This window comes from Scyliorhinus canicula, chromosome 13 (assembly GCF_902713615.1).
Source record: "Scyliorhinus canicula chromosome 13, sScyCan1.1, whole genome shotgun sequence".
NCBI lineage: Eukaryota > Metazoa > Chordata > Chondrichthyes > Carcharhiniformes > Scyliorhinidae > Scyliorhinus > Scyliorhinus canicula.
In genome coordinates, this window is record NC_052158.1 from 24605059 (window position 1) to 24627627 (window position 22569).

Here is a 22569-nt window from a genome sequence, read left to right on the forward strand (position 1 = left end):
AAACCCAAGGCCTCCAATTTCTTCTATTCCCACCAGTTTCCCCACCTCAGACCATCGCAAACACCAACACCCAAATGAGTAACAAAGGTAATAACGATCACTGCTTCCCCGCCAAAACCGGACCCTGAATACACACCACAGACGTTTCAAGCTGCACAAAAAACTTCTCCAGAATCCAATGTCCTAACAGTTCTCCCAATCCATAGTCCTTACTCGAGTCCGTCGCCTCCTCTGGCGTAGCAAAACAATGCTCTTCTTTCTGGTAACTCACCCATAGACTCTTCAGGCATAATACCCCGAAGCCTACCCCTTCGCAAAGAGGAGCAGTTTTATACGGTTGAACATGACCCTTCTCCACGTCAATTTCGCATCCAGGTCTTGGGAGAACCGAAGTTCACTTCCTTCCCAGGTACACCTCTTGGTTTGCCTCAGCCTTCGCAAGATGTTTTCCTGATTGAAACAGCGATGTATCCGAACAACCAACGTCGGGCTCCATGCTTGTGGGTATGTCTATTACGTCTAGCTGAAGCGGGGCTGCTCCCCATCCCTGACATTGTCGCAGGAGTCAACTTTGTTGATTTTAAAGAAAGATAAGGACACGGAGCTGTCTGAGCCATACCGCCCGATTTCGCTGTTAAATGTGTATGCAAAGGTGGTCGAACAAATGCTAGTTTCTCGGATATCGTACTGTGTACCAGTTGTGAAATATAAAGACCAGATGGGGCTTGTGAAGGGGCGACGCCTGTTGTCAAATGTGTGCTAGTTGATCAAGGTCACCATGATGTCCTTGGAGGAGAAGGAGGTAGAAGTGGTGTGTGCAATGGATGCGGTTAAGGCTTTATATCTGATTGAATGGGCGTATTTGTAGGAAGTGCTGGACCGTATCGCGTTTTGCCAGGGTTTTGTGGATACTGTTCGGCTGATGTATCAGGCGCTAATGCGTAATATACCGACGGAAGGGCTTGGAATAAGTCAGGCTCCATTGGGGAACGATGTAACTGTGCTAGCCCTCACCGCTGTGTTTTGCTCTGCCGACAGAGCCATTCATCATGGTGCTTCGGATGTTGAGTAATTGAGGAGGGATTGAGTGAGGATGGGTTGAGCACTGAGTGTCGTTCAATGCCGCTTATCTTCTGCTGTGTATCTCGGCCCCGGTGCTGAGCTTTCATAGGTTCATAGTTCTTACGGGAATCAGGCCATTTTCCAGGGTATACATTGAACATGGCGAAAGTGACGTGTTCCTAATTAATGTCATAGGGCATGAGAGGATGGTGGGGGAGTTGCCGTTATGGTTTGTGGGCTTGGGTTACCGGTACCTCTGCATGCGGAGGGAGGAGAGATGTTGCCTGGGTCCAGCTGCATGAATTGAATTTGGCACGACTGGTGTAGTTTATTTAATTGAAATTTAAATGGTGGAATGTTTCCCTTGCCACTGGCTGAGCACATGCAGATGATTTAGATGACGGTGCTACCCACGTTCCTACACGTATTCCAGAACGGCACTATCATTCTCCCCAAGTGCACTTCACCGGAAGGTAATTCGGATAATTTCAAGGTTCGTGTGGGAGAGGAAGATCCCTTATGTGAGGAGGATGTATTTTGAGATGGGGTGAGACAGGGAGCTGGCATTGCCGAGTTTGCTGATTTACTACTGGGCCGCAAACATCACAAGAATCAGGAACTGGGCTCTGCACGAGGGGTTGGTTTGGGGTTCGATGGAGACAGCGTCCTATCTGAGAATGGGTCTGAGCACACTGTTGCTGGTACCCGTTCCGTTATCACCACCGTGATATTGAGTAACCCCGTTTCAGCATTGCGCGTGTGGAACCAGTGCAGGCAACATTTTGGGTTGAAACGCATGTCTACATTCGCGCGGATCGCGATTATCATATGTTTCTGGCCGTATGTCTCTGTACGACGTTCCGAGTCTGACAGCAGGTGGGTCGAGAGTACATCGTCGACTTGCTTGTATGGAATAAATTGTTTTCCAGGACGAATTTGAGAAAAATATCAGTTGCCTAAAGGGAATGGGGTCAGGCACCTGTAGTTCATTACCTTTGTGAGGAAAGAAGTTCCGTCGTCCCCAGGGCTTTTACCTCCGGTACAACAATATATGTTGCTGTCCGAAAGTGACATTTGGGAGGGGACAGTGGCAGACATTTATGCGGGACGTGGAGCCGCTAAACGTGAGGTGTGGTGTGAGACCTGGCAAAACTCCAGGACTTCGAAAATATTAAGTCGACACAGGCCATTTATCGACTTTTTAAAAAATGAATTGAGGCATGTCTGGTTGGGAGGAGGTGATTTTTGAATTTCATTTTTGAATTTTAATTGCTTCGGGTTGGAGAGGAGAGAAGGTGGGAAGACTAAGGAGGTGAGTTGATGCGGCGGTTGGCTTGTTTTTTGTATATGTGGTTTTCTGGTATTATCATTTTATGTTCCATATACAAAATATTTTTTTGCAAAAAAATATGAAAAACGATGAACGCCCTTGTAGTGTATTCATTCAATTCCGTCAGGGATACCCACACAGTCCAGGCATATTCATTCGAAAAAGGGCAAACAAGACGAGAGATAATTAAATAAAGTGACTTACACCCAACTAGTACTTGTATTTGGCATCACATCTTATGCTTTTTAGAGTTCATTTACGGAATACCGTTGTACCTGCAGAAGCAAATGTACTGTGCTGACAGTGGTGCTGTACATCTTGTGGAGCCCTATTGAAATTGTGCCCGAGTTATTTTAAGCAAGGGATTAAGAAGATATTCTATTTTGGAAGCTTGCGAGAAACAAAAGCAGGCTACTTGCGAAGGCAGAACAGATAGCACATGTTTCAATAATGTAGTCTTCATCAGCAATGTTAAATAATGCTCTAATTTGACGTGTGACTGAAATCATGTCAGGTACTTTGGTCATCAATGAACTAGTTTAAGTTAGAACTCTTCCCATATAACAATTAATACGTCCAATGAAAAGTGGGGAGATGGGATTAAAGAATATCATTATCACTTGAGTTGCTACTGCGTTTTTTACTTTTAATTAAGGACTGCCATTTTTGTATCGTTAACTACGTCTAACTGCATCACCTCAGTTGCTGATATTTAGGAACAGAATGTTAATTTTCTTTTATAAAACAGAAAATGTATCACTTGAGTCCCGATGGAGTTGCAGCGTACATTTTGGAACCACGGTTACTTCCCATCCTCTAATTTTGGATGGATTGTACTTTAATATAAACTTTAGCTGGCATTTAACAAATGGTGCGTCACCCATGACGCGCGACCCAACCAAATGGAATGCCTTATATTACAATCACATTCACAAAAGCTAATTCAGAAACGGAAAACAATTAAACTGGATGGAAATGAGAGAGACGCACGTGTATGTTTCACTTTGTCAATTATATAGCAACCGCTCTATTTTGCATTAATCCCTATTTATGCCTTAATTTTTCAAAGAATGTAAAGCACTTCTCCAAAAAACAAGTAAGTCGTATTGGACAGTTCTAATGTTTGCATCTACATCTTTCACTTTCAAAGTTAACAATATTCAAATATAATTCGCGAAACGGAATATCGGTCACATGTTATTAAACTGACCAGAGGTATTAGTGGAGTACAGAAAGTGCACGATGTAGGTTAAGAAAGCAATTAGGAGAGCAAAATGCGGATATCAGAAATCTCTAGCTTGTAAAAGTAGGGAAAATCCCAAGATATTCTCTAAGTCTCTGAATGGGAAGGGGCTAACTAGGGACAAAAGTAGAGCTCATTATGAACCAAGAAAAGAATTGATCCATACAGTTAGAGGACATTGATAGGGTGCTAACTGAATGATGTACACCTCTCTTCACCCAACAGAATGAGGAGGCATATATTGAGCAAGTATGTTGTCACCGGAGGGACAAGGTATTGGAGGTATTGGGAGGCTTAAAATTGGAGAAACCTCCAGATTTGGTCATTGTTGCCCCGGTTATTATGGGAGGCGAGAGAGAAGATTACAGATGCCCTCGTCCAAATTCTTAGTACTACTCTGTCCAGAGGACCGAAGAACCGCAAATATGGTCTCACGAACTGAGGAATGATGTAGGGTAAGCCAGCGAACTATATTGGATTGGATTGCATTGGATTGGATTTGGATTTGTTTATTGTCACGTGTACCGAGGTACAGTGAAAAGTATTTTTCTGCAAGCAGCTCAACAGATCATTCAGTACATGGGAAGAAAAGGGAATTAAACAGAATTCAAGAAAATACATGAGAATACATAATAGGGCAACACAATATATACAATGTACTACATAAGCATTGGCATCGGATGAAGCAGACACGGGTGTAGTATTAATGAGGTCAGTCCATAAGAGGGTCATTTAGGAGTCTGGTGACAGTGGGGAAGCTGTTTTTGAGCCTGTTCGTCCGTGTTCTCAGACTTCTGAATCTCCTGCCCGATGGAAGAAGTTGGAAAAGGGAGTAAGCCGGGTGGGAGGGATCCTTGATTATGCTGCCTGCTTTCCCCCAGCAGCGGGAGGTGTAGATGGAATCAATGGATGGGAGGCAGGTTCGTGTGATGGACTGGGCGGTGTTCACGACTCTCTGAAGTTCCTTGTGGTCCTGGGCCGAGCAGTTGCCATACCAGGCTGTGATGCAGCCCGATAAGATGCTCTCTATAGTGCATCTGTAAATGTTGGTAAGGGTTAATGTGGACATGCAGAATTTCCTTAGTTTCCGGAGGAATTAAATGCGCTGTTGTGCTTTCTTGATAGCGTCGACATGAGTGGACCAGGATAGATTTTTGGTAATGTGCACCCCTAGGAATTTGAAACTGCTCACCATCTCTACCTCGGCTCCGTTGATTCTGACAGGGGTGTGCACAGTACTTTGCTTCCTGAAGTCGATGACCAGCTCTTTAGTTTTGCTGGCATTAAGGGAGAGATTGTTGTCGCTGCACCACTCCACTAGGTTCTCTATCTCCCTCCTGTATTCGGAGGATACAGTGGATCTCACGTCAGTGGAGGGGAAACACATGGAGAAAACTCTCGGGAGAATTTATCTCGACTGGGAGAGCAAAGTTTCATCAGGAATAGTCAGCATACTTTTTTCAGAGGAAAGTCATGGCGTAAGAATTTGATTGATTTTTTTCAGAACGTGACTAAGTGTGCAGACGAGGGTAGCACTTTTGATCTAGTTTACATGGATTTTACGAAAGCATTTGACGTGGTCCCACATGGGAGACTTATAAATAAGGCAGGTGCACATGGGATACAGTGGAACTGGATAATGTGGATACAATGCAGGCTCAGTTGTTGGAAACAGAGGGTGATGACAGACGGCTGCTTTAGTGAGGAACAGCCAGTGTCCATTGTTGTAACACAGGATGTTGCTGGGTTCGCTATTATCGTAATTTATATAATGACTTAGATGACCATGTTGGGAGTAGTTTGCGGATGATACAAAGATAGGCTGGATGAATAACAGTGAGGCTTTTAGTCGTGGGTTGCAAGAAGATCTGGGCGGGATGGTCAAATGGCTAGAAGAGTGGCGATTGAAATGAATCCTAAAAAATGCGAGATGTTATACTTTGGATGGAGCAATTTGAGAAGGAAATATTCAGTGAATGGCTCTACGCTGGTCAGTCCTGAAGAACAAACAGTTCTCACCATGTTTGTAAATAGATCGCTAAAGGCTGAAAGGGAGGTTAATAGGATGGTGAAAAGTCATAGGATGGTTGCCTTACCATACGTGGCAAAGAGTACAAGAGGAATTCATGTTTGAGTTATGCAGAACATTAGTGAGACCATAGCTGGAGGACTGTGTGGATTTCGGTTCACATTGTTGTAGGAAGGATGTTTCTGCGACTGAACATTTAAGTTGTGGAGAGAGGAATTGTATTTTTACATGAGACGTGGGCGTCGCAATCCGTGCCAGCATTTATTGTGCATCCGTAATTGCCCATGAGGGTAGTAAAGAGTCAACCACATGTATGTGGGTCTGCAGTCACAGATAGGCCACACCAGGTTAAGATGGTTCAAGGAGATTACTGAACCAAATGGGGTTTTAAAACAATCGACAATGGTTTCATCATCATCACTAGACTTTTTGATTCCAGATTGTTATTGTATACAAATTGACCATCTGCATTGGCAGGATTTGTAGCTGGGATTCCAAAGTACTCTAAATCTCTGGTTTACCAGTCCAGTGAAAATACCATTATGGTACCGCGTTGCAATGGATGGGATTGAGACGGAGAAGCAACGTGATCGCGATTATGAGGGCCAGGGACAGGGAGATAGAGAACAGATGTTCTCCCTGGTTTGCGGATAGAGTTGAGGTGTGTGCTTATGTAGGATTGTCTTTTCAATGGCTGGTGCAGAGGCGAAGGGGTGAATAACCACCTTCTGCACTGTACATTCTATGCTTCTATGAAGGGTCATTTACGAGGAGACACAAGTTCCAAGTCGGGGCGTATGGTTCCGTGGGAATTTGAGGAAAAACGATTTACCCAGTGTGGTGACTGTCTGAAACGCATTGCCTGGGAGGGTCGAAGAGGTGGGTTGCATCATAGCCTTAAAAAAAATTCCTGGATGAGGAATTGACACGTCTTACCATTCGAGTCTCTGGACCAAGTACTGGCAAATGGGAATCGAATTTGCAGCTCAGGTTCCATCCCATGAGAAGCGGCAGATTCGATTGGCCAAAGGGTCTTTTTTCTCTGTATTTCTCTGTGACTCTGATAAGTACTTATTTCGCTATTCAGTCTTTTGGAATGCCTTGAGATCGTGAACATGATCAGTGTCAAAAAAAAGTAATGGTAACACGCAGATGTTTCCAAAAGCTGACATAAGGGACACTGGGTTCCAAAAAATCAAAAGCTCAATCCGTTAAGAAATAGCTGCACTGAAGACAAAGGCAGATAAATCAGGTCACACTTCAATAACTAATTCGATAGATCGTTACCTCACTTCCCAGTGCTGTGATCTCGCGTGAAAACGAAATGAAAGGAAGATCAACACGTGGCCATTCGTGGAGCAGCTGGGACATTGAAGAAACAGTAAGGAAATGTTGTGTCACTATCTGCTTAAAAAGATTCAAGTGATGATGTTCGAGTGCGTGAAACTGTTAGTCATTAGAAATGCTGTCTCTTGCCGCATATCACTGATAGAGGAAAGACGCATTCAAGCCCAGTTCACAAATTGTAGTGTGGGTAACGAAAATGGGTAATTACATCAATTATTTTTGAGGCAACTGCTTACTGGACATCCTGGTTGTTGGCGGTTGGGGAGTCACATCACAGGCATTGTCTTCCTCACATTTCGTATCTCACATGGAAACAGTGCGAAGCAAACCCGCAGGCAGCATGGTGATGAGCACAGTTTATGAAGGAAAATGAAAGTAATTCAGCAGATGGACACTGGATAGTTACATTTTTGACCTGATGTACAATGGAAAATCGTAGAATACTATATATGTTTGTCTTCAATACAAATTTCAGTCTGAATCACAGTTCATCATGATGAATGCGATTGTTTGTTTGATGACCCCTCACATTATTATATGGAGCCTTGTCTTCAAGAACTATGAACAAGCTGAGTTACAGACATCCGTTTTCCCAAGGAACCATGAGCTTCATTATGAATAATTGCGTTATGCTTGAATAATCATTTTGGAAGTGTTGACGGGGCGATGTTGGTAAAATTAAGTCAAATTACAAAACGCATGACTGTATTCGGAAGCAAACTCTACGTATTTCCTTCCAGTGAGACAGCTCCTACTAAAAGACACAGGTATGTGATGACTATCGGGATCCCTTTCCCTGGGTGAGAAAATATTCTCAACGTTATTTCTTCTTTGAGATAAGATGTTCCTCACTGTATCATCATTAATGTGAACTTCCTGAATGCACATATTTAATACACCTTGTTAATATCCACTCCACACAACGTACGCTGTCTCCTCTGCCCAATTTTCAATTACAGAAACACACGAACATATTTGGGCCAGGTGGAGGTCATTCCGTCCCGCACGTCCGCTGAACCATTTGCAAAGCTCGCGGCAGATCAGATTCTTCACTCAGATCTAGATCTTGCGTACCGGGGATAAGCGGCAACATCCTTGCTTCTAAAGTATCCATTCACCTCAACCTTAAAAAAATGAAAACATTTTTCTATCAAGACCTTCAAACAGTGAGCGAACAGGTTTTTGAAAATGATGGCCCAGTTCTAATTTCTCAACCAAGAGAAAATATCCGCTTTTCACAAACACTGCCAATCCCGTCGTATATGTTTCAATGACGTTGCTTCTTAGTTTTGTAATCTCCAGCGGATACAAGTCTAGCCTGCAGAAACATTCCTCAGATCAAAGCACACCCGATTCCAGGGAGAAACATTTTCTGAGATCCTCAGGGAATATAAGTATCAACGGCATTGCCTGCGTGCGCGGCACAGTACCACAGTGGTTAACAGATTAGCACCAGATTAGAATTGCGGCCTGGATCATTGTCTATGCGGTGTCTGCACGTTTTCCGCTGTCTGCGTAGGTTTATTCATGGTGCCGATGTTTCCTTCGACAAGTCCTGAAGAAGTGTTGTGAGGTGAATTGAACATTCTGAGTTCTCCCTCAGTTTATCCGAACAGGCGCCTGGTTTTCACAGTAACTTCACTGCAATGTTAATGTATCCCACTTGTGAGACTATAAATATTATTATTATGCGTCGGGAGCCACATGCTTTCTTACCTAAAGTACATTAGCGAACCAGATGGGATTTTGCATCAAGCAAATTCGTGGTCAACACTACCTTTCTAATTCTAGATTTCCATCGAGTTCAAATTTCACCACTTGCTATGGTGACATTCACACCTGGATCTATGGACTATTGCCTTGGGTCTCTGGATTATCAACCCAGTGGCAATACCAGTATGCCAATTCCCCACTGCAGTTAAGGCGTAACTTACCTCCGTTTTCATTCAGTTAGACTGACAGTAAATGACAGCACAATATTACCTTTCTCAATAGCTTATTGGGCATTCATACTAGCTTTTTTTCAGTTTCACGTTCGGTCACCCTGAGCATATAGGAGCTCTGCAATCTCTAAACAGAGATAATGGTCATTTGTTTTTCTTATTTTTGTTTCCAAAGTACGTAACTTCACACTTACTTAAATTGCAATCTATTTTATTTAGGTAGTGTCCCTTGGCATATAGAACATAGAACATAGAACAGTACAGCACAGAACAGGCCCTTCGGCCCTCGATGTTGTGCCGAGCAATGATCACCCTACTTAAACCCACGTAACCCGTATACCCGTAACCCAACAATCCCCCCATTAACCTTACACTACGGGCAATTTAGCATGGCCAATCCACCTAACCCGCACATCTTTGGACTGATCTGATCTATGTCTTTTTCAAGACTTGTTATGATACCTTTGCAATTACTTCCCAACATATCCTAATAACCCTACAACATAACCCTAATTTGGGCAGCACGGTAGCATGGTGGTTAGCATAAATGCTTCACAGCTCCAGGGTCCCAGGTTCGGTTCCCGGCTGGGTCACTGTCTGTGCGGAGTCTGCACGTCCTCCCCGTGTGTGCGTGGGTTTCCCCCGGGTGCTCCGGTTTCCTCCCACAGTCCAAAGATGTGCGGGTTAGGTGGATTGGCCATGCTAAATTGCCCGTAGTGTCCTAAAAAGTAAGGTTAGGGTGGGGTTGTTGGGTTACGGGTATAGGGTGGATACGTGGGTTTGAGTAGGGTGATCATTGCTCGGCACAACATCGAGGGCTGAAGGGCCTGTTCTGTGCTGTACTGTTCTATATCCATGTGCCACCAGAAAAATTGGCATAATCAAATTGATATATGCAAACTATATACATTTACGGTCCCTGAAAGACACCATATTACACACAACCTGTTACCTATTGCGATACAGGAATTCCCATGTGTACTGACATATGCTTCCCACTATCCAGACAATTGTCTAGCTCTGGCAATACCTTGTCGCACTGCTATTTTCCGCACGTAAATGATCAGTGGGTATGATCTCTGCGAAGTGAACGGAATTTTTCTAGGCAACTATAATGACAATGAACACAAATTCCAATAAATTGTGAACGATTTTTTAGATTTTCCATATTTGTCAATACTTCAGATGTATTGGTAGTAACAATGCAAGTATACGTTTCGAGCCAGGCCCGTCAACAACCATCTGTAAACCTTTCTCAGCAAATTTCAATTTAACTATTATTTTTATTTCATCATCAACGCAGTTATTTCTTGTTTTTATATATTTGAACGTTTAAAGAATATTGGAGAAGCAATCAGCAATTTTAACATGCCGTGTTGCTCTTGACTTTGCTTTAGAGATAATAGCCCTGCAGGCCAAGTTGAAGGAAGTTGGTGAGTTTTATCAGCTAGAAAAGTATTTTGTTTATCCGAAAATTGTGTTGATGTGTCGTGATGTTTCCACCACTCAATTATTAAATTGGCCACGATGTACATTTATCTTCCTTATACTGTGTAAACTTCATTATCACGTTAATTGTATATAATTGCCCCCTGTTTCAATGAAGTCTGTAACCTTACATCAAGAAAAAACACTTCATTTGTTGTGTTTTACTCCTGAACAAAAATATAAGATTGATTTTCTTTCCATCTTAACACTTCTGAAATATCGAATTGAACTATTCTCAACGTTTAAAACATTCGGTCTTCAGCTTCTTTAGCAAAAAGTAAAGTGTGCTGACGTTCTCGAATTAGTGTTGATTTGTTTCATTGACAATGGTAAAGTGTGTGCCAGACAGTTTCATTCAAAGACATTTTTTTAAGCACAGATCAACTACAAACAATGTGTTCTTTTTGCACCGTGCATTTGTCTTGCCTCTTTGGATGCGAAAAATACATCAACAGGTATATTGCAGGCCGTCCATTTTCCTTATTAACTTCAGGAAACTATTTACAAACTATGCAAATTATTAGATCATAAGGCGGTCAGAGTTCGTTGGCGAGGCAGAGTGTGGAGGGGTTACCGTGGTCTGTTATTTATGTATGTCAGGTTAACCTTTATAAAACGGCATATACGATGGTTACAACGTAACATTTTTCGTTTTCACGTGTCCGTCAAATTCTCGGTCCACTCTTGCACCAAACATCTTAAAAATATCATTATGTGATCCTTGCCATGATATATTTCATTTCTCATTGCAGGCACGCACGCTAATCAGCTCGTTGGTATGTATTTGCAGCGTTTAGTTTTAATATGTGCAATTGTTAAGTGCACAGTAACGATATTGAAATATCATGAGAGGAAATTTTAGCAGATTCTAGAATTTGACGGAAAATATCACAATTTCATCTCCATTCGGGATATGGCCCATATCTTTCTGAATTCCTTTAATAGTAATTTAATTACTTGTCCAAATTCAGAATGCCTGATCAGCTCAATCGCAGCATGAGACTGGGGGAAGGCAGCTGCTATCTGTCCTGGGGCAGTGTAACTAAGCAATTCTCGTGGAAGCTATTCACTCTCAATGTCCTTTGATTAAATCCGCACTGGTATTCAGTTCAATTAAATCTTAGGTTCAAAATTATACAGAGACATGTTTACTACAATTTGGAAGATCACAGGCTGCTTGTCTTTGAAGTCTTCTTGTTTGCTGTATGCTAAATGATTACATTGCTGAATGGCGCCATCAATTGTCCACCTGATTTTAACATTCATGTATTTATCGACATTGAATACAGTATATTTGGATCGCTCTCTTGCTCTTCATCGGAATGTGTCTGTTCTGTATCCGGATCATGTGCTTATTGAAAGGGACTCATCATTAAATTATTAGTTTGTCAACCATGTTTTAAAATTATAATCTACAAGAAAAAAATTATGTAAAACGAAATGTAATGAGCATTTCTTTATTATGATGAGGAAGGCTTGTTGGACATGTGTACCCGTATTGCATCTCCGTGCTGTCGTCCCATAGAGTTGATGGCGAAAACTTGGCAAAACAGCTTCAGTATCAATTTTTCAACTGTCCTATCATGGAACAATAGCAGAGGGTAGTAACGATAAATATTCTTGTTCAGCCATGTGATAGAAATAAACTGGAACCTCTGCCAACACTATCAGGAATTCCAGGCTACCACATAAATATAAACCATATACTTCCACAACAAAATAGAACGCCCTTAATAGGTGGAGACATCCTTTATTCAGTTACCTTTTCTTTGATGCTGATACTTCGGATATATATGGACACAATCAACCTCCCAATGGTCAAATAATTTCACTCAAGTTGTGAGGAGTTGAACAAACGAATTTGATATAAAATAGGATTATTAGTTAGAATAATGTAGATATGAACTAGTCTGATGGTAGTGAGCTCACAGACAAAGAACAAATGGATTCATCAAAGCATGGCTCGGAGGGGCGGGGTAGGGAGCCTCGTGCAGGGTGGGGAAAAGGATGCTGGGTAACATGAGGCCAAGGGTTGAGGAATGCGAAGTGAGCCAATCAGGATATATGGCCAGGTCAAGTGTATAGGATGACGTATGGGAATCTTGAACGTGAAACTTGATGCCATTTGAATGACATGTGCAGAGTTCTCTTTGTCTCCGACTTCACTCATTTCTGGGGCTTCAGAAGACTGCATGTATCAGCCTTGCAAGTTGTTTAAAAATAAATAATACTATACCTACAAATCCCTCTCGAGTTTTATTGGGGCCAGACTGACGGGTAAAGAACTTAATTTGTCAGTTGCACCATCGAGCAACTGTCGAGGTGAGCAGAATATCTGATTGGTTTACACAACCTTCAAGTTCTGCCGTATCAAGGGCACTTTCGACACTATGCAATCTTCAAAAACTTAAAAACATGGAAGTTTGTCCTCGTAAACAACATGTTCGTAGCAATTTATTAAGCAGCTAAGTCACATTTCATGCTTTAATTTCTTAATTTCTGATTATTATAATATAATCCGTTCCTCTGTCAGGATTTTAAAAATTGTTGACAGTAATTTTTCTTTATATTTATTTTCACCATAAGAATGCAAACGACTTCTTCAATCGACCAGTAAGTAATGAAATGTCATGTTCATAAAGTTAACAGAAAATTATGTTGTGTAACACCAGATTGCAGCAATGCGCTAGTGTATATATGCTTGCCTTTAAGATATGAAAACGGCAACCCCAAACTCAAGACATTGAATTGACGCTGGACTCGGCACAATCTGTTGACCTCAGAATTACATCGATCAGCTCATGATATATATTCAACATTGCACTTTCTTGCCTGACATGGTTGACCCCACAGATTCCTTTGAATGTCTCCAAAAACAGATATGGCGCATAGGCGTGTATTCAATGTTGATCTTGGCATAGCTGACATTAAAGATTTAAGGTTTTATGTCAACAAGGGCAGCACTGTGGCGCAGTGGATAGCACTGCTGCTTCACGGCGCCAAGGGCCAAGATACGACCCCGGGTCACTGTCCTGTGGAGTTTACACATTTTCCCCGTGTTTGCGTGGGTTTCGCCCCCACAACCCAATGATGTGCAGGGTAGGTGGATTAGCCACGCTAGCATTGCCCCTTAATTAGATAAAATGGAACACACTCCCGCTCTCCCTCGCGGGGAGAGTTCAGACGATCAAAATGAACGTACTGCCCAGGTTCCTCTTCCTGTTTAGATCCATTCCGATCTACATCCCCAAGGCCTTTTTCAAAGCGCTGGACAAACTCATCATGGCGTTCGTATGGGGGGGTAAAAATGCTAGGATCCCAAAGAAGGTCTTACAAAAAACAAAAACCAGGGGAGGGCTAGCCCTCCCGAATCTACAATTCTACCACTGGGCAGCAACAGCCGAGCGAGTAAGGGGATGGATCCAGGAGCCAGAAGCTGAGTGGGTGCGTGCGGAGGAGGCCTCCTGCATGGGAACCTCCCTCCGGGCCCTCGCCACGGCAGCACTCCCATCCCCACCCAAAAAACACTCCAGCAGCCCAGTGGTGACAGCCACCCTCCAATCCTGGAACCAACTGCGGCAGCAACTTGGCCTGACCAAAATGTCGAACAGGGCTCCCATCTGCAACAACCATAGGTTCACACCAGCACTGACTGACGCCACCTTCAAAAGGTGGAGGCAGGACGGGGGGACACTGACAGTCAGGGACCTATACACGGACGACAGGATCGCAACACTGGACGAACTGACAGAGAAATTTCAGCTAGCTGGGGGGAACGAGCTACGGTACCTGCAGCTCAAAAACTTCCTACGAAAGGAGACAAGGACGTACCCACAACCGCCACGACAGACACTACTGGAAGACCTACTGGACGCAAGTATCCTAGAGAAAGGGAACTGTAGTGACATGTATGACCGACTGGTAGATAGGGACGACACCGTACTGGACGCAACAAGAAGGAAATGGGAGGACGACCTGGGGATGGAGATAGGGTGTGGACTCTGGAGCGAAGCACTGCATAGGGTCAACTCCACCTCCACGTGCGCAAGGCTCAGCCTGACGCAACTAAAAGTGGTACATAGAGCCCACTTAACAAGAACCCGTATGAGTAGGTTCTTCCCGGAGGTGGAAGACAGATGTGAACGGTGCCAAAGAGGCCCGGCCAACCACGCCCACATGTTCTGGTCTTGCCCCAGACTCGTGGAGTACTGGACAGCCTTCTTCGAGGTTATGTCCAAAGTGGTGGGAGTGAGGGTGGAGCCATGCCCGATAGTGGCGGTCTTCGGGGTTTCAGAACAGCCAGATCTATTCCTGGGGAGGAGGGCGGACGCCCTTGCCTTTGACTCCCTGATCGCCCGCCGTAGAATCCTGTTTGGCTGGCGGTCAGCAGCACCGCCCAGAGCTGCGGACTGGCTGTCCGACCTCTCGGAATCTCTCCAAATGGAGAAAATCAAATTTGCCATCCGAGGGTCGGACGACGGCTTCCACAGAACGTGGGAGCCATTCATGCAACTGTTCCGGGACCTATTTGTGGCCAATGTACAAGAGGAAGAATAGTCGGGGGAAGGTAGCGGGAGGGGGGGGGGCTACAGGTTCGGTACGGGGGTTCGATGGCTAGCTAAGGCCCAAAACCAAACTAAATAAACATGTTGAGGGGGGGGGGGGGGGGGGGTGGGCGCAGTTACTACTACGAAGATGCTTACCTTTAAATATGTATGTTAATTTTTGCGTGTTTGTTTGTTTTTTTTGTTTTTTTTTCTCTCCTAACAATTTGTAATTTGTTCAATATAAAATATGAAAACTGAATAAAAACATTTATTAAAAAAAATTAGATAAAATGAATTGGGTACTCTAAATTTATAAAATAATAATAAAATAATGTCAAAATTGCAATGGTGTCATCGTTCAGATCTGAGCGATGACTGCAACGTTTCAATTAAACAATCTGGTCACTTCGGCTCCACAGTTTGAATGAAATAGTTGGATTCGAAAATAAACGTAACTATGATCGCAATTGTCAACTTCAGTGATTCCCTGGCGACATATTGAGATTACGTGTTTATTGGTCATGATTTTGGGCTGACTGTGTCACTTCCCTCATCTGAAGAGCTAGGAGAGAACACACCAGGGATGTTTCCAACTTCGCTACAACCATTTCCTGCTCCATGGAGTGTTAATTTGTTGGAGATGTAGAGCAGCACGATGGCGCAGTGTGTTTGCCCAATTGCCTCACAGCTTCGCAGTCTCAGATTCTCTCCCGGCTCTGGGCCACTGTCCATGTGGAGTTTACACATCCCCTCCCCCTCTGTTTCATTGGTTTTACCCCCAGAACCTGCTGCTTATGGGCAGCACGGTAGCATGGTGGTTAGCATAAATGCTTCACAGCTCCAGGATCCCAGGTTCGATTCCCGGCTGGGTCACTGTCTGTGCGGAGTCTGCAAGTCCTCCCCGTGTGTGCGTGGGTTTCCTCCGGGTGCTCCGGTTTCCTCCCACAGTCCAAAGTTGTGCGGGTTAGGTGGATTGGCCATGCTAAATTGCCCGTAGTGTCCTAAAAAGTAAGTGTTGCTGGGTTACGGGTATAGAGAGGATACCTGTGTTTGAGTAGAGTGATCATTGCTCGGCACAACATCGAGGGCCGAAGGGCCTGTTCTGTGCTGTACTGTTCTATGTTCTATAACCCAAACATGCGCAGGGTCGGTGGATTGGTCATGCTAAAATTGCCCCTGAATTGGAAGACACTGAATTGAGCACTCTAAATTTAAGAAAAAATAATTTTTTTTGGAGAATCATTCCGAGCCCGACCACCTCGCCTCATAGAGTCGCAGCACAATCTAACTGACCTGAAGCTGTCTAGTCCATGTAGCGTTAGAGGTTGCAACAGAAACATTGAGTATGTATGATGCCCTCCAAAATAAATGACCACCGAATCCTGAAGCAGGTAACTGTGGGGTTTCTCATATTCGATCCGGGCTCTGGGTCACTTGCGTGTGGAGTTTACAATTTCTTCCCGTGTTTTCATGTGTTTCGCGCCCACAATCTAAAGGTGTGCAGGTTAGGTGCATTGGCCACAGTAAATTCCCCTTTGTTGGAAAAATGAATTAGGGACTCTAAACTTATTTAAAATATCGAAGTGATGCCTCTGGAATATGTGTAGATCTTCATTTTTTTAATTTAAGGGCCAATTCTCTTTCTTCCAGTTAATGTGCAATTTTTAGCGTGGGCAATTGACACACGGTAAACATCTTTGGGCTGTGGGTTGGGGCTCGCGCAGTCACGGGCAGAATCCATAAAATCCACACGGACAGTGACTCGAGGCCCTGATCGATTCTGGAGACGTGAAACAGCACTGCTAATTACCGCGCTGCCGTGCCTCCCCTTAATAAGTGGAGCACTTCTGATTTTTCGCTGTCCATCGCTTCTAGCTACTTTCATCTATGAGGAAGTCCACTGAGTCACCTGTGCCAGAATGCCGTTCTTTGAGCTGAACCAACATGTAATGACAACAGTAAAAATTGATTTTCAACGAGAATGCTCTTTTGCAAGCCCGTGTGTCAGCCACACTTCTACACTATGCCCAAACCTGGGCAGTATGTCGACGCCACGTTGATGTTCCTGAGACACTTACATCAGCAGTGCTTTCGTCGCACCTTTGAGAACATATGGAAGACCTCCGAAAGGCCAGAAAGCGTTACCGTCAGTAAGATTTATTATCCCAGCTGTTGGTTGGCGCATAGATTATAACAGAATTTACAGTACGGAAGGAGGCCATTCGGCCCATCGAGTCTCCACCGGCTCTTGGAAAGAGCACCCTACCCAAGGTCAACACCTTCACCCTAGCACCATAACCCAGTAACCCCACCCAGCACTAAGGGCAATTTATCATGGCCAATCCAGCTAACCTGCACATCTTTGGACTGTGGGAGGAAACCGGAGCACCCGGAGGAAACCCATGCACACACGGGGAGGACGTTCAGACTCCGCACAGACAGTGACCAAAGCCGGAATCGAACCTGGGACCCTGGAGCTGTGATGCATGTGTGCTATTCACAATGCTACCGTGCCGCCCCAAGGCTCAAAGGACAGTTAGACGAAAATATTTAATACGCTCATGGACGATTGAATGCACCGCGGGATTAACACGGTTGGTTGGCAGCAGAACACTACTGGACTATCATAACTCCACCTGTTCCATCAAGGAGACATAATGTCAGTTGCAGAGGATGGATTGGAAAGCGATCATTTGGCTATCCACCATTATTGCATGGCCTCACTTTGAAATAAGCTGCGTTTTCAGAACTGGATTCCTCTGTCTTCTGAAGCCGTGCTGAGCCAAACGGACGTTGTCCTCCATTTCGCACAGGCTAAATTAATTGACCGGAGAGTGGTCCGGAACGTCAAAACTTTCTGAAGATAACTTAAGCAAAAAATGAACATTAGGACATAATTAAGATTTGGCAAAATATGCAGATGTCCTCTGAACGGCTGGCGTTCCTGGGATTGTATTCATTGGAGTTCAGAAGGTTAAGGGGAGATCTAATAGAAACTTACAAGATAATACATGGCTTAGAAAGGATGGACGCAAAGAAACTGTTTCCGTTAGGCGAGGAGTCGAGGACCCGTGGGCACAGCCTTAGAATTAGAGGGGGTAAATTCAAAACAGAAATGCGGAGACATTTCTTCAGCCAGAGAGTGGTGGGCCTGTGGAATTCATTGCCGCAGAGTGCAGTGGAGGCCGGGACGCTAAATGGCTTCAAGGCAGAGATAGATAAATTCTTGATGTCGCGAGGAATTAAGGGCTATGGGGAGAATGCTGGGAGGTGGAGTTGAAATGCCCATCAGCCATGATTGAATGGCGGAGTGGACTCGATGGGCCGAATGGCCTTACTTCCACTCCTATGTCTTATGGTCTTATGGTCTTATGGACACAAGGGTAGCTAGTGACATGGGCACATGGATTTAATAGTGAATACGCCCATCAGAAAGTAAACGAGTTGCACTGAATACAACGTCAGGGGAGGTTACGTCTAACTGAAATAAATGGTGGAGGGATGAGCTATCTCACAACCCATGTTGTAATATTGTAAGAACACAAACAGAGAGGACAATCATTCCAATATTGGGATTCTGGCGATAATGCATCAGGCGGTGACTAGGTAATCAGGAGACGATTGTATTGATTCGTCAACGTATTTACGTTTACAAAGATCTATGCGACCATTCTGAAGCGCGTTAGTGCATCACTAAATTGAAATCGGCAATCGTACAGGATCTTCAGGAACCTCTTTATCTCTGATGGAAGGAGGATACATAGTATGCATATCAACTCGCGCATAACATAATTGCTTTCGAAGAAACTCCCGAGTAAAACGGGTGGTGGTGAGAATTTGGATTGCATATTACCGGTATTGTGTGAGTAGCACGTCTGATCTTGGCTACAAGCAACACAAAACAACACACATGACATAGTGTTAGGAAAATGGAAGTTTGCGAATAATTCAGAACGGCTAACACGGAAAATGTTTTTTGAGTGAATGTGGAATTATAATTCGCAAATTTGTATTATGGTACTGATTTCAATATAGATTTCAAAGAAATCACGGTTAAGGGTGATCACAATAGTGATTCGGATGCTATCGTTCCCCATAATTGTTTGAGACTGCGTCTTACACCACTGTAGGTGAGGTGCTGGCGTCGAGCCATTTATGAACTAGCAATCCAGAGACTTAGCGTGATGCACCGGAGGACCAGGAACTTGAATGCAACCATGACAAATGGTGAAATGTGAAAGCAATGGAAAGAAAATCTGGAATTAAAAATTTAATGCTGACCATTCTCAATTGTCATAAAAACTAATCTCTTCCAGTAATGCCAATTGGGGAACGAACTCTGGCATCTTTACTGTTGTGCGCGTTATTTTACTCCAGACCGATAACAATGAGGTTGACTCTTATATGTTCTTTGAAATAGCCATCAAACCACACGGTTCAAGTGTAATTACGGATTGGCAATACACGTTGGGCAAGAAATCCACGGCCACCTCATGGAGGTAAGAAAAAAAATAACCGTGAAAACGTTCAGGGGTGAAAAATCTGCGGTTGAGTTACAGGCACTTGAGCTTTAATGTGGGAAATTGAGCATTGGCTTGGTAATCATTTTCCGGAACATCAATGGGACAGTTTAGTTTCAAATGTAGAGTACCCAATTCCGTTTTTTCCATTTCAGGGGAAATTTCGAGTTGCCAATCTACACATCTTTAGTTTGAGGTGGCGAAATCCACGAAAACACGAGAAGAATATGCAAACTGGATATGGAGAGGGACCCCGAGTCGGGACCAAACCTGTGACCACGGCGCCATGAGGCAGCAGTGCTAATCATTGCACCACCGTGCTGCCTCTCAATGGGACAGTTGTATTTAGTAAGCTGTCAAATAAAATAATATTTCATTGTGCGGGAAATAACAACATTTTTGGATTGTCCCTTTGCCTTCCAGTGAGGCAGCTCCTGCAAAAAGATGCAGGTATGTTGTTTCGATTGGAGTCCGCAAGGACAAGGGCTCATTGCAGTTATCAAATTTCATAGATTCCAATAAGTAATTAAATATCAGATCGGTGATTCCGATTATTTAGCCTCCTTTAAATCTCTGGTGAACAAATATTTTAAACAACAACATAATTTGTGTAAACTCGTCATTCGTGTTAGCATTACTTTTTTTTGACATTTTGACATGCTAACCTGCGTAACGCACAACTTTATTAATAACCACTGGACACACTGCTGCACGCTCTGTATTATCTCCATAACTATCAATCTGACCAACTAACTAACATGTGAACATTCGAAAAAGGTGCAGGAGCAGTGAAAAATTCCTTCGTTCCTGCTGCACCAATAATATCGGTGTTGATATGACCTTACCCGGAAACCTCAATCACAACCAACCTCGAGAATCTGTCACCACCATTCTTCCCAAGAAACTACTCGCTCGACCGAAAAAAAACAATGCCTCCACTTCTAACACGTTTTCAGGAAAAATTGCAAAAACTCAACACGGTGTGCGAGAAAGTAAAAAAATTCCTCATCGCCATTTCAAATGGCCGCCTGATTATTTTTAAACAGTGAACTCTAGTTATCGACATCCCACAAGATAAATCACCGCTGCACTTCCATCCTGCTTAATCGCTGTATCTTCTGCAGTTCAATCAAGTCTCTTACTGCTTTAAACATCAACAAAGGGCAGCAGGGTAGTATGGTGGTTAGCATAAATGCTTCACAGCTCCAGGGTCCCAGGTTCGATTCCCGGCTGCGTCACTGTCTGTGTGGAGTATGCACGTCCTCCCCCTGTGTGCGTGGGTTTCCTCCCGGTCCTCCGGTTTCCTCCCACAGTCCAAAGATGTGCGGGTTAGGTGGATTGGCCATGCTAAATTGCCCGTAGTGTCCTAATAAAAAAAAGTAAGGTTGGGGGGGGGGTTGTTGGGTTACGGGTACAGGGTGGATATGTGGGCTTGAGTAGGGTGGTCATGGCTCGGCACAACATGAAGGGCCTGTCTATGCTGTACTGTTCTATGTTAAATCGAACATTTTTCTGATAAAATATGTAATCAATTGCTGGCATTACACTGGGACAGCTTAACTGCTTCCAATGGATTTTTATTCATTTTGAATAAGGAGACCAAACCTGTACACAAAGAACAAAGAACAAATAACAAACAAAAGTACAGCACAGGAACAGGCCCTTCGGCCCTCCAAGCTAGTGCCGACTATGCTGCCCGTTTAAATTAAAATCTTCTCCACTTCCTGGGTCCGTATCCCTCTATTTCCATCGTATTCATGTATTTGTCAAGATTCCCCTTAAATGGCAATGTGGTCACAATGTTGCCATGTACAACTGACATGACCAGTTTTGTACTTTTGAACTTTTATATTCAATTGCACTTGCAATAAATGAAAACATTGCTTTTAGTGATTCATGTACTGGGGCATATTTTTCCTCTGCATCTCCGAGATCTTCAATTCTTCGCCATTTAGATAGTGTGCGTGTGTCCTAGTCATCCTGGAAAACAGATAATTTCAATTTCTCCACCATGAAACCCATTTTGCCAGATATTTTCCGATTAAATTAATCTGTCTAAACATTTCTATAGACTTCTGATGGCCTCTGCTAAACATCAGAATTACCCCGACAATAAACGATAACATTCGCCTGACATTCTGACACTCCATCTTGGCGTAAACTAGCTTCCTGTGTTTCTAGCAATATCTTCGATAATGATGGAGGACATGTCAAGAAACTTACAATTCCCTTTGCCACTTTGCCCGTCCATCACAAGCGCAGACTGTACCCATTATGCAATTTCATTAAAGTTTACCTTATTACAACGTGAAGGAAATTAAACCCCCGGGCATAGCAATGCAATATTACGTCTGGTGGAAATTGGAATTTGAACACATTGTGTTCCTCTTGCTTGAACACATTAAACACTGAGTGTAACTTTAGGATAAATATTACTATTGAAGAGCTTGAAAATTAAATTATATGTGACATTTCACTTTAATTATACATCATTAATGCAACTGACGCAGACATGGTGCCACAAATATACAAATTAACCGGCCACCATGATTTAATATGAATAGCATGATGGTTGTTCGGTTTTTGGTTCTTTTGTAAATGATGACCAAGACAAACAGCTGAATAGATGTACTAGATTTTTTCTGAATATAGTTATGTTCTTAAAAAGCCAGTCAGCATATTATCTTCCGAATTTACCATTGTTCATCCATTAACAAAAAACAGTATTTCAAGCGGACGTGTGGAATTGTTAAATGGATGTATATTTCTTGATTGCTTTACCAAAGCAACTGACAAATCAATATTCCACACAACACATAATACCGACAACGTTTGCTTGATTTAGGAACAGAAAATGCCGTAAAATGTCAGCAGGATTGGTTGCATCTACGGAGAAGGAAACAGAATTAACGATTCGTGACCTTATGGCTCTTCAGAAGCGTCCTTCTGAGGGATCGAAGAACACGAAATGTCAATTCAGTTTCTCTCTCCGTAAATGCTGCCACACATATTCAGTTTTTCGTTCATTTTCTCTTTTCGTTTCAAAGGCTGTAAATCCTA

General features: G+C 43.3%; 1 protein-coding gene across 1 annotated transcript in view; it reads left to right on the forward strand.

Annotated features, from left to right (window-relative positions):
* Nucleotides 1–22569, forward strand: part of LOC119975528 — a 177155-nt gene that overhangs the window by 62949 nt on the left and 91637 nt on the right. Inside the window, exons 5-10 of the mRNA XM_038815318.1 lie at nucleotides 3462–3488; nucleotides 7752–7778; nucleotides 10352–10387; nucleotides 11195–11218; nucleotides 13029–13055; nucleotides 19933–19959. Coding sequence (XP_038671246.1) covers nucleotide 3488; nucleotides 7752–7778; nucleotides 10352–10387; nucleotides 11195–11218; nucleotides 13029–13055; nucleotides 19933–19959 — 142 coding nt within the window. The 5' untranslated portion in view covers nucleotides 3462–3487. The remainder of the gene's footprint in view (nucleotides 1–3461; nucleotides 3489–7751; nucleotides 7779–10351; nucleotides 10388–11194; nucleotides 11219–13028; nucleotides 13056–19932; nucleotides 19960–22569) is intronic.